At 34.7% G+C, this 12,681-nt stretch overlaps 1 protein-coding gene and 1 long non-coding RNA gene across 4 annotated transcripts in view; both read left to right on the plus strand.

Annotated features, from left to right (window-relative positions):
• The window catches only part of HEMG2 (Flavin containing amine oxidoreductase family), a 183,774-nt gene extending 182,132 nt beyond the window's left edge, over positions 1 to 1,642 (plus strand). For 2 of the 3 annotated variants that reach the window (XM_089999520.1, XM_089999518.1), the window contains exon 18: positions 1,295 to 1,642. In XM_089999520.1, coding sequence (XP_089855646.1) covers positions 1,295 to 1,422 — 128 coding nt within the window. In that variant the 3' untranslated portion in view covers positions 1,423 to 1,642. Of the gene's footprint in view, positions 1 to 1,002; positions 1,139 to 1,294 lie in introns of those variants that run through there. The other variant, XM_089999521.1, reaches the window with a different exon arrangement.
• Positions 1,643 to 7,229: 5,587 nt separating this feature from the next.
• LOC149842947 (uncharacterized) lies at positions 7,230 to 7,645 on the plus strand. Its single transcript, XR_016430837.1, has 2 exons — positions 7,230 to 7,263; positions 7,341 to 7,645. It is a non-coding gene; the product is annotated as an uncharacterized LOC149842947 (long non-coding RNA).
• Positions 7,646 to 12,681: the final 5,036 nt, after the last annotated feature.

Here is a 12,681-nt window from a genome sequence, read left to right on the forward strand (position 1 = left end):
AATAAAGCAATGAAGCCCATGATTGATAAATGACTTTGAAGCATTAGAGCAAATTTCTTTATAACTGATCTTCTGGTTTGAGTTGATTACTTTTTCACTTATTTATATAGTTCTGTGTAAATGGAGATGTTCAATCAGGAAACTGGCATGACATTTATAGTGGAAGCATTTTTTCACTAGCTTTCAGAGATCCATAATGAGTCTACACAGTCTCCCTCAGTGTTATTTCCTTGCATGTTTGCTTCATGCTTATTGTGTAAATTCATCAGAAACAAAAGCAACATTCCACATCATTCCCCACTTGAAATATTAATCAAAAACCTATATGTTATTGTTTTTTAGCAATATTTGGCTACTAGTAATTGTTATGGCTATAGAGACTGTAAGCAATTCAACACTTTTCAGAAAGTACCAAAATCACAGTAACACCTTCCACGGTTACCAAAATTGCATTTGGAGGACTAATGGTGAAAGTATCACTTTGAACACTCAAAAAAAATGAAAAATGGTTCTCATGGATGGAGTGGATCCTTCAGATGATGATTGGTTCCAACTTAGATATAATCATAGTGACAAATCTTGTTGGATTTATGAAAATATCGTGAGAAATTACCCAAAAGTTAAAAACGGTAATTTCTCGCTGTATTTTCAATTTCTCGTAAGGTTTTCGTCAAAAAACATAAATATCGCATTTTAAACATGATATTTGTGTTTTTATCGGCTAATTATCGTGGAAAACTGTGTTTTTTATTTATATTTCCTTGTAATTTTTTTTTATTGCCAAGTTGTTGCCGAAAAAATGCAAGATTTAAAAAAAAATCAATTTCTCGGGTGTTTTTGGCTGCTGATATTTTGCCGTTTTTAACGTTTGTCACTATGGATGTAACATGTTTAGCTTTCACCAAAAGAAAAAAGGGAAGACCCGCAGATGAGATGTAAATACTGACTCAATCAGTTTGTCAATTCAATGTGGAAAATCTTTTGACCTGCTGGTTGTTTCAGGAAAGCAGATTCAGTTTTCTAATTCAATAAGTGGAAAAGCTTTTGACCTTTGAGAATCTATATTGCTCTCTGCCTGGAGAACTAAAAGAGTCTTTCACCTGGGTGCACATCTCTGGGCCTAAAATTTCTCTGCTCAAAAAAGAAAAAGTCAAAAAAAACAAAACTAAAATGTTTTGCCAGCTCACCAGAAAGGATGGTTATACAAGTGAACGAGGGGAGTGCATGCTTCAGTTATGGTACTTAATGCTGGCCTACTCTCTTGAACTTTAACTTTTCTGCATTATCCTTTCAGGTAATCACAGGGGCGGGCTTTCTGTTGGTAAGGCTATCTGTTCCGGATTGAAGGCATCAGACTTTGTCATATCATATCTGAACTCTCTAGATAGCAGAAGCCATGGTGATTTTGCATCTGAAAAGTGAAAACCTTATGGATTGTTTGCTTTCGATTAGTGTTATATATTGCAGCTATGTAATTTCTACTATTACAAGGATATGTTGTCATTTGATCCTTTTTGCCTTCTTTGTTTTCCTTCTGTTGTATGTTATAGTCAACCATTATATTACTCTGTTCCTGAAATCTGCATTATTTTTTAACCACTGGTACATTTGTCCAATCTTCACTGTCATAATATTTTCAATTTCTTTCTCCTGTTTTATGTTTGGTATGCTATGATTAAATGACAGGAACTCTTATCAGTGCAATCTTCATGCATGCCGACCAAAGTTTTGAGCATAGCATGACCCATTTGCTATCTTACAAATATTTAGAATGAACTCAGGACCATGAAATATCCAATGTGTTATATGGATTCCATTTATGTTTTCATCTATCAGATGAACTTAGCAAATCTACATGCTAATCAGAGCTAGAAGTATGTTATCACTCGCTTGAATCAGGTCGTTTTAGCTTCCAAATCACCTGTGTGGAATCTCTCACAAGTCAGATGGGAATGCAGCTTGTCAGACTTCACTATGAACTAGAGATGTAATGTAATACCCACGATTTTTATCAGATAAATAAATTTAGATTTTAAGTCATTAAGGTGATACACGAATATTTTATTGTTTTAATTATTTATTCGTAATTGGATCTTGGATAACCTATTTGGATCCTTGAAGTAAATCGGATTTTAATGGGAAAATTTCTACAACACTTTAGTGGGAATTGGTATAGCTTAAGGCGATGTTCGGATCCACAATATTGCATTTGGATCTTCGATATCAAAATTTTAATATTAATCTGGATCCTTGTATTGAAACCATAAAGATCAATGTACATTTAGCTGAATCCATAATAATTCATTTGGATCCATAGTTCTAAATCAGAGTAGGATCAAAACTTTGGATTTCTGGATCCGAATTTTATTAAAAGGATTGGCGAAGCACAATGGATCTTGGATCCATATTAATTTATGTTAATTTTGGATAACGTAAATGGATCCATATTAACCTATGAAAGACCCACAAGATCAAATCGAAGAATAAACCAAATGTATTAAGAAAATAATATTTTTAAAGCTTGTAATATTTTGAATCCTTAGACAGATCCAAATTGCCCAACTGAGTGGTTTCATTAAAGATTTGGGTTGCGGGTCTCAGTGGTGGCCAAACCGAAACCGTACCCAATTGGGGTGTAATATATATATATATATATATATATATATATATATATATATATATATATATATATATATATATATATATATATATATATATATGGATCTGTAGTTGGATCCGTATGGGTCCAAATATCGGACCCAAACCATCGATGGGCCGTAGATCCAAACCGTGGCGAGATCGCGGGTCATGGATCCAGTTGATCCATGCCCCGCATCACACCGTGCGTTAAGTAAAAAGAAAAAAAAAATGAAGTTAAGTATGGGGGCACTATGCAGGCCCGATAAAATGAGTGTTAGGGTTCAGAACCCTAACACAGGCCAAATCAAAAGAGGAGGGGAGGGGGCAATGCGCAACCGCTGTGTGAAGGGGAGGATAGTGGATCCCCTTCCGATTTTTGTGGCACCCTTCCATATCTCGCCTCCTTCCTCTCCCATTTAGCCGAACCCCTCTTCCATCCCTCTCTCGCTATCTCTTTTCTCTCTCTCGCTCCTCTCTACCTCCCGCACTCTTCCTCTCTCGTCATCGCTGTCACCGCCAGCGACCTCCCTGCAACATTCTCCCCTATTCGAGCTCGGGTAACATCGCCGCCACCTTCGCTTCTCCTTTTTCCGGCAGCACCACCCAACGATAACCCTCCTCTCGTTACATTCCATTCTCACATTCGTCGGTGAGCAGGAGTTCGGCTGCACCCAGATTCACGGCAGATCGAAAGGGGAAATCAGCAAACAAGGTAGGTTTTACTGTGATTTCACATATCTACTGAGTTTTCAAGCATGTTTTGGATTTGTCGTAACTCCTAACTCGAAAAATTGGGGTTTTGGGTTGCCGTGAATCCCCAAATCAAAAATTTGGGATTTAGGGTAGGGTTTTACTGTGTTTTTGCATGGGTACTACGTTTCAAACATGCAATGTGGGTTTCACTGTGATTTTAGTGGATGCCCTAAATTCCAGGTATGTAGTGGGCTTGCCGTGAGCCCCAAATCAAAAAAAAAATGGGGTTAGGTTTGCCGAAAATCCCAGATCTTCGATTTGTGGATTTCGGATTTCTGAAAGTAGGTTTTCTTATGATCTTCATAGGAGTATCCTGTTTTCAAGCATGACATGTGTTACTGTTAAAGCTATCAACGTTTATTTTGAGGATTTTCGATTAGGAGGCAAGTTTTCCATGTTTTGCATGATTATCGGTCGTCTACCGGCTGTTTTTATTTCTTTTAATGATCATTTGAATTGCATTTCTATATTGTAATAGCCCAGCAACATGGATTGAGCTTGCATAGATGTTATAGTGTTTTAAAATGTTGAGGCTGCTATAAAATATATAAATATAGCGGACGGGTTGTATTATGTATGACTCCTGTGTAATTGTTACATTCGTGCACTCAGTGAAAAAAAAAATTCCCTTAGGTTAACATCGATGAACCCCTATCGTTATTGTGAAAATTTTTTTGTTGTTTTGTGTTAACTGACAACAAGAACAGATGGTTACATTTTTGTATTTGTTGATTTTCAGTATTGAGATTTATGGCAATAAAACCGACTGTTGTGTATGCTCCTAAAACAGGGTCTGTGTGCATACATTGTTAAAAGTTTTTGTGAAGTATCGATAACAACAATGCATGCTTGTGTTCTTTTACAAATACTTCCTGTTTTCGGTGTTAAATCCCCTGACAAAGAAAAAAAACAGTTGTTGCAGTCAGTGTCTTCTATATTACATTCAAGGAAAACATATATATATATATGTATAACAGAATTTTCATGTTACAAGTAGCCAGTATCTTCTGTGTAAATTCAAAAGAAAAGAAAAGAAAAAAAAACATCACTCACCGGAAGGTTCACATAACACGTTGTTTTAATGGTTTTCGGTGTGATAATCTAATGGTTAAAATCAGTGAATTGTATATCCTCCGAAAACATGATTTGTGAACTTTTTTGAACCTGATCTTTCATAACAGAGGGCCAATTAGTGTGTTTAGTCATTTCACATTCTATGTTGGTCCTATACTAAATGGAAATAGATGTGAAATCCTGTGGTAAGATGAAATTTATCTTTTCTTTCATTCCAAATTTTTCTTTGTTTGACTTAGATTCAAAACTCTGAATTTATGCTTAGAGGTTCTGACCCTATGTTAGGTTTTTGAGATTTACCTGCGGTGGTTCTTTTGTTTAACAGTTGATGAGTATTAAGTTTTGTTTGAGTTAAGTCACAACTATTAGTACATTGAGGATACCTATGCATACTTCATAATAAGCATGGAGGATTCATGATACACTGCGTCTGAACTGTATACTGCCATATAAACTATTGCATAAAAATATATTCATGTATCGGTTTATTATTGTATTCATTAAACTCATATGTTGATTTTTATGTGATGCTATATCTTTAAAGTTGTAGGATGTTTATCAATATTATGTAAATTGCTGAATTTCTAGTCCTGAAAAGTGGGAATACCCAACAAAAACTAGAGCTATGAGTATGGATTTCTTATAGATTTTCTTTTGCATAATACATGCTTTTATATTGTACCAAAATCATGTTGTAACAAATGGTACTTATACATGCATGCAAATGTTTCTAGTTACAAGTTACATTATGTCCTGCATATACAGGGGTTCTGATTATGCCATAGTTCATGCTCATTATGTTTAACCTTGATTAGTGATCAACATGTAAATAAATATCTCTGAATATATTTCCATTTCAGGGTTGGTATAAGTATATGTCTTGAGTTGTTTGGGAAACCCTGCCTAATGGGCAATATGGGTTGAATACCCGATACGAGTATTTGGGCTATCAGCCTGTGTGTTATAGCAAGAAAAATGATGAAAACTTAATCATAAAGGTTGTGCGACCGACTGGTTTAAAGGTACCCAGGTCTTGGTACTTTACAGTTTAAAGGTACCGAAGCATTTAGAATAATGATCATAATACTGATAAGAAACTTAAGTTTAATTGTTTGGGGAAAACCTTGCCCAAGGGGCGATACGGGTTAAGTACCTAATGTAGGTACGTGGTCTGGTTCAAGTATATTGGTAAGAAAATTAAATAATAACTTTTGTGCTTGACTGGTTTAAAGGCACTGGAGCACTTTGGGTGGGTTATGCAATTAATATGACAAAGGATTGGGACTGTTCTATGCACCTTGGTAAAATGACTAAGGTTGAAAATTTTACTACTATGATAGTAGAAAGAAGTTGGGGAAATGCCTCATACTTCGGGAAAATAATTAAATGAAAAGATTAATCCACTCAGATTCGGGCTTACCTTGGAGAGGGTAGGTGATACAAAACTCTGGGGACATGTGTTTAGATTCGAGCGTAAAACGACTCGTTGGTCCCAGTCCTCAGAGTTGGGGACCCAGACTACCAAATGTGTCTTAGGTGGTAGTTTCATGTTCTTCTGCAGAAATTAGGGATGCATCTTGTTTTGGTTTTGGCCTTTGGGAGTTTCTCTCGGTCACTGGCCGCTCCCTTGGGATTTCAATCACAGTTAGAATGTTCGGGTTAATAAAATAACTTTGAATAATATACCCCTGAACGTTCTCTTCTGTGATGGTTGCATTGGTTCGTGTGTACCCGCGGGATAAGAAAATATAAACATCAATTAGAATATTTTAAGTATCACAGTGATTGAAATTACTAGGGAGACATGTTTATATTCTTCCAGCATGTTCTGAGCTTGTGATGAAATGAAATACTGAAAGGTGTAGATATGAGATAATTGAATTCATATTGTGATTGTTACATGACTGATATGCATGTTGTTGTTGTTGCACAATCCGCTTTACTTGCTTATGTATATGTTTGTTATAGTTGTTGCATAGTCTGCTTCACTTGCTTTTAAGCATTCAATGGAATCGGTGGCCATGATATATTTAAATGCTGCAAATGATATTACTTTATCATGAAATGAATTTCATACTTCTGCAATGGTTGATTTGGTCTTAGTAGTGTTCATATATTCTAGCTAGAAACTTAAATTAACAATGTGCAGTAGTTTAGTAATGTTCATATTCTCATGCTATGTTTTATTGTCCGTAATTAAACAAATCCCTTGCATACTTGTTACTTAGTATATTTGTCAAATTTACAGTAATTCCTACTTAGACGTGGTAGTCTAATTCCAATCAATTTACTATTTTTCATGTAAAGAATATGGTTTATGAGCGGCTGCGGGATGAGGCATCGGATTGAGGTTTTTGGATTTATTGTTCCAGGAATTGCTTGGGTTATTGTAATTTTTAACTGTTCATATAATTTATAACTCTAATGTTAATTTTCATTGATATTAAAATGAAATAAATGTGTTGGGGTTTCTCTCCACCGTAATGTCTCGAAATGCTTAACCCTATATTATTTCTTGTTTCCGCTGTTAAAAAAAAAATCCTCTTAAATTTGGGGTTAAAAATTTGGGGTGTTACATGTAAACTTATCCATGGCAATGAATGCAAAGCCACATTAACACAACCTACCTTAGTTCTAGCATTTGTCGCTCTCAATTGTGGTTGCATCTGTTAGGGATTTTGTTAGTCTTAGCTGCAAAGTACTTTAAAGACAATCAAATTTGCCTGAATTTGAGTCTCATTCTTCATTCTTTTCTTTTGTCAGGGACTAAATGAGACAAGAAATCAAGTTTTTCCCGTGAGTTAACCTTTTGTGCCTTCAGAGGATGATAGGGATTAACTTGAGTCTCATTCTTCATTCTTTTCTTTTGTCAGAGATTTACTGAGACAAGAAATCAAGAGTTCTCCTGAATGATGCTTGGAGGCACACACACTTGTCGATATATTTGGGATAAGCTAGAATCATGCATTCTGTTCCATGATGCAATATCCTGTGTATCTCAAGTGTTCCCAGTTTTTCTAGAAGATTGGTGTCTCCTAAATACAAAATGCCCAATTACTCAGTTATTTACAGAAATCTGTCCAATTTTTAGGTTATTAATTTAATACCTACTTTTCTCAATGTATTTCACAATCCCATCCATGGTATAAAACTATATTTTATCCTTTTGTTGATAAAATAATTCACCTTATGTACTATTTGAAAACTAAATATTAGAAGCAAGGCATTTTGTAAACATTGGTCAGCTGACTGATTGTATAACCAAGTGTGGACTCAGACAAAGATACTTGAATGTAATAACTGAAAAGTTGCTCAGCTTCATATAAATAGTTATTAAGTTGGGTGTCTTTTCAATTTACTCTCTATAGTTGCTCAGATTGGAGAGTAAATCTGATTTTTTCTCACATTATTTGAGCGGAGAAGAGTAAGGATCCCCAAGAGTTCCTTTCTTTTTAAAGAGTCACCATCGGTTGAGTGGTCATTCTGACTCCCAAAGGGCAGGACAGTGTTTTCTCCTTTTCCCATTTAATTCTCATTTTAGACAGCCCTTAATATTGACTGGGAAAGGAATGACTCTGATTCTTAGTTAATGTAAGCATATAAACCAGCACTGTATTGAACCATCCATTCCAAAATGGGTGACATGCACTGCAAAAAAGTGGTTAATGGGTGTGATCATTCTAGAAAAAGCAATGGCTGTAAGATCGTGTATTTTCACACTTAGTTAAATTTGGGATTTTCGAAAATTTGGCAAGTATAAAAGAAAATTGATAAAATCTTGATTTTAGGCTGATGTTTTTTGAGTATGGGCTTGGCTCAGGTCTCATCGATAAGGTCGAGATGAGCCAATCGAAAGGTGATAAAAAAATTTATTTTCAATCTTTAAATTCAAGCAAAATTTGAGTGCAATTTGGGTTAAATTCAGGCAAAATTTGAGTTATATATCATTGGATGCATTTCAAAATTTTGAGCGTAATGATATTTTATTTTTCTGAATTCAGGCTACGATTAACTCAAAAATTATAATTTTTCAAAAAAGGACCACCTCAACAGGTCGGGTCCGGATTTGGATCAGACTAAATTCAATGCATTTGATCCAAATTAATATAGATCTGGACTCTGTCCAAGACTCATATTAATTAAGAATTTATTCAACTCAAAATTTAATTGGAGTTTGAATATGGATTTGGATTTGAGATCTAGATCGAGATCTAAAACTCATACCCAATAAAAATACAACTATAAATTCACTTTTTATATTTAAATTGAAGTTAACTAGAGTTAAAAAGAATCTTTGAGGAATAAGGTACCTTCTAGAAGTATCTAGATATTTAATTATTAATAAATAATTAATAAATTAATTTTAATTAAAACTGAAATTTATTTTGTTAAGTTGTTTAGGACTCTTTAGAGGAGACCTAATATATGTGTATTAGGCTAAAGAAGGTTCAAGAAAGTTTAATTGAATTAGGAAAGAAGATTTGAAAAGTCAACATAAAAGAGTTTTAAAATTTTTGGAAAGAAGAGTGAGTGAGAGAGTCCCAATTAGGGATTAGCCTTCAACCCTCTCTAAAAGGGTTGGATAGATAAGAGGGGGCATCACTCCCTTTTTTCACCTATTTATAGCTAAAAAAAAAGAGAATAAGAAAGAGAAAGAGGAGAAAGGGGAGGAGGAAGAGGAAGGAGAGCATGATCCATCCTCCATTGATTTTCATGTTTTTCTCTAACTACAAAAAAAAGGTATGGGTTCGCTCTCTTGATGTGAATGAGAAAAAGAGCATGAATTGGATTTTCATGCAAGGTTTTAGTGAAAATCTATGGGAAAAAAGTAAATCTTGATATTTACTCTAATATGCATGGATTGGGATTAACGATTTCCCCTTTTCAGGGTTTATTTTGGGAAAAATGCATATATTAACACATATATTCGTATATGTACTTTATTATGTATCATGAATCCCTAAATTAGGACATATTTGTCATGTCTCAAACATGCACAAATCTGGCCTAGATTTTGTGCATTTAAAATCTTGAAAACGGAAATTTTGTTTTGCTAAAACAATATGCTTAGATGCATGCTCCATGGAAAACTATTTCATATTAGGTTGATGTGAAAACTAAATGAAAAAATAATAATAATTATATGCATGTATTCTTGTAAATGAATTTTTTTATACATGCATACCTAACTGAAAATCTGCATAAGCATGTTTATTGGTTTATGAGTCTGTGCAAATCTGATCATGCATATATTCTTGAATGTGGATATGCATATACATGTTTGATTTTGAATCTGCATACTTAACCCTATTTGATCGGGAAAAAAAAAGTTTTGTAGAGGGGGCTAGTTGTCAGACTAGCCAAACCTTGTTTGGCTGGCTTGACCTGGCAGGCCACCTAGCCCAGTCGAGCAGTCGGCTAGGCAGACACTTAAAAAAAAAGAGAGAATTTTTTTTTAAGGTTTTGTTGGGTTGACTGGCACCCCAGCCGAATTAGATTCGGCTGGTCTGCCAGGCCCCGACAGACTTGCATAGGCCCGAATTGGGCTGGTGTAGTGTCTGCCAAACCCAGCCGACTGAGCTCGACTGGACTGAAGTTGAACCCCAGCCAACTGTGTCGGTTGGGTGTAGATGACCTATATAAAAAAAATAGAAAAGTATAAAAGCTTTTTCTTATTATTAGTGTGCAGACAAGATGTTGCCGACCGAGCCAAATCAGGTTCAGTTGGGCAACAACTTGACCTGCCAAGCCCAACCGAACCAAGTTTGGTTGGGTAGGTGATGGGTCTGTCAAGCCCTACCGAATGGGTCAGCTGGGTTCGGTTGGCCACACACACACACACACATATATATATATATATATATACATATATATTGTCATGTGTTTTTGAACAGAATGTTTGAGTTGCTTTTGCAAAAAACATTCAGATTTCGTATGTGGTTGTATGCTCAGTTTATGCATAAGTGAGGGTCAAATTAGTATATGTAAATTTTGAGTTTATGCTCTTCTATGTGCTTATATCAGTCTAGAAAAAAAATCAGTTATGCATGTTAATTTCTACATTTGCTATTTGTATTGGACTTAGCCTTATGCATGCAAAAGAATAAAATTTTTTACATGCTTAGACTTGATATGTTATGCATGATCAATGTGTTAATGCAAAGCTACTTTATGTGCATGTGCAAATTTGAAATTTGTGTTTTGGCACGTGTATAATTGCATAAGTGATTCCATGTTTAGTTGTGATGATTTATGAATTAAAGCATGTAAATGACATGATTATATGAACACATGCATAATAGTTTTATTGTTTATATACCTCCTTGTTTAGCATATGTGAATATGCATTGTAAAGTATGTGAAATGATTGCAAAAGTGGCATGTTATTCATGATTTTTGCATATTGATGCATCGATGATCAAAAGCAGATCATCATAGGTCGTGTGAGCTTTAAGAATGTGTTGCTCCTTGTTTTAGTTGTCTCTATGCATCATAAAAATAAAACTTGATATTATTACTCTAATTGCATTATTCCATATTGCCACGGGTTGTGGTCCCGTGATGAGTTTTGCATGTTGATTTGCAAAACGTATGTTGTTAGTTTTGCATGTTGATTTGCAAAATAAATAAATTAAAATAATAAAAAGATAAAAGAAGAGAATAGTTAATTTATGTTTTTTGGATGTCCCTTCTTTAGTGTGAAAATCTTGGACTTGCGGTTTTGGGAAACCGTGAGGATACTAAAACTCTGTATGTGTTTGTGCCCTTGAACCCAACTAGGTAGTTTACCTCCCGACCACAGTTTTAGAAAGATTCTGTGACTTTGCCTGAGGATAGTGTGTAGACACAACTGTTGTTTTTAGTATACCAAGAAAGTGACATTAGTGGATGTTGATTTCTATAACATTTTGGTATTAGATGTTGATTTCTAATGTTTCGATGAAAGGTGTTGATTCCTGATATCGATCGATGGTTGAGTGTGGAACCCGGTAATAAAATACAAATTGTGTGTTAAGCTACAACTGAGGACCTAACTTGACCTCAGAAATTTTTACCCGTTTTTAGTATCCGCGAGTAACAGTAATAAAAAGAGAAACTAAAAGTTTATGTGTATTTAATAGGGATATGCATATAAAAGAAAACTCTGATAAAAGATAATAATTTATTCATGCATATGCACTGAAATCATGCATATTCTTGTTATGCATTAGATCATGCATATTTATTTGTTCTCTTGTGCTAAATTAATGGTTGCATGATAAATATTCTTTATTGTTTAATTAAATTTTTTATTGATAATAATTATTTTTTCTTGCTTAACAATTGTTCTCTATTGTATGAATGGTTAATTGGATTATAAATTTGTCATACTTGCATCTCTCTAAAATGTTGCATGATTTTCATTTATATTCTTTTTTCTTATTTGATTCATTAGAGAGACCTGTACACATGATCTTTGATTCTGACATCCCTACTTTTGTGTTTTTCACAGTCTCTAAGGCCCAGTGAGGGGACCTGCTTTTGCAAGGACCTACACAACTATTTGACAGATTTTTTTTGGGATAACATGGCTCTATTTTATGCTTTATTTATATTTCTTTACACATGCTTTCAGACTATATGAATTCAATTAATAAAGTTGGTTTGGTTTGGTTGATGGTAGTATAAGATCTCTTGTGGTTGTAGATGTGTTATAACTATAAAGGCCCCGAGTCTTTGAGAATGTTTCCGCAATTGTTAAAAAAAATATGCCACTTTTTAATGGGTACGAGTTGGGGTCGTTACAACTTTGGTATTAGAGTACACCATAAAATCTTATGTTTTACCATTTTTTTTGTACCAAAAGTCTCTTTTTGGTAATTGAGCATTGTTCAAAGATATCAACAAGTTGTGCCTCGTGCTCTAGAGCAATTTTCATCACTAGTAACGTTATTTGATGCTTTTAAAACATGCTAGCATAACTGAATGTAAATTCCTTTTTGTGTACGTTATGAATGGTGATGTGATTATATTAATTGTACTTGGGATCAATCCTAAGAGGGTAGGATTGATCAGGGTATGACCTTCAAAGAAAAATTTCTTTTTCATGTTGTAGATGTATCAGCGTACGAGAGATTCGACTTCAGCCACTGCCGCTTCCGCTGACAGGCAGGAGCAGAGGGACTTCGTGATGAATGCCCTACATACCTTAACTAAGACTATGGCTACCCATGT

Source organism: Nuphar pumila, chromosome 3, assembly GCF_984573655.1.
Source record: "Nuphar pumila chromosome 3, dmNupPumi1.hap1.1, whole genome shotgun sequence".
Taxonomy (NCBI): domain Eukaryota; kingdom Viridiplantae; phylum Streptophyta; class Magnoliopsida; order Nymphaeales; family Nymphaeaceae; genus Nuphar; species Nuphar pumila.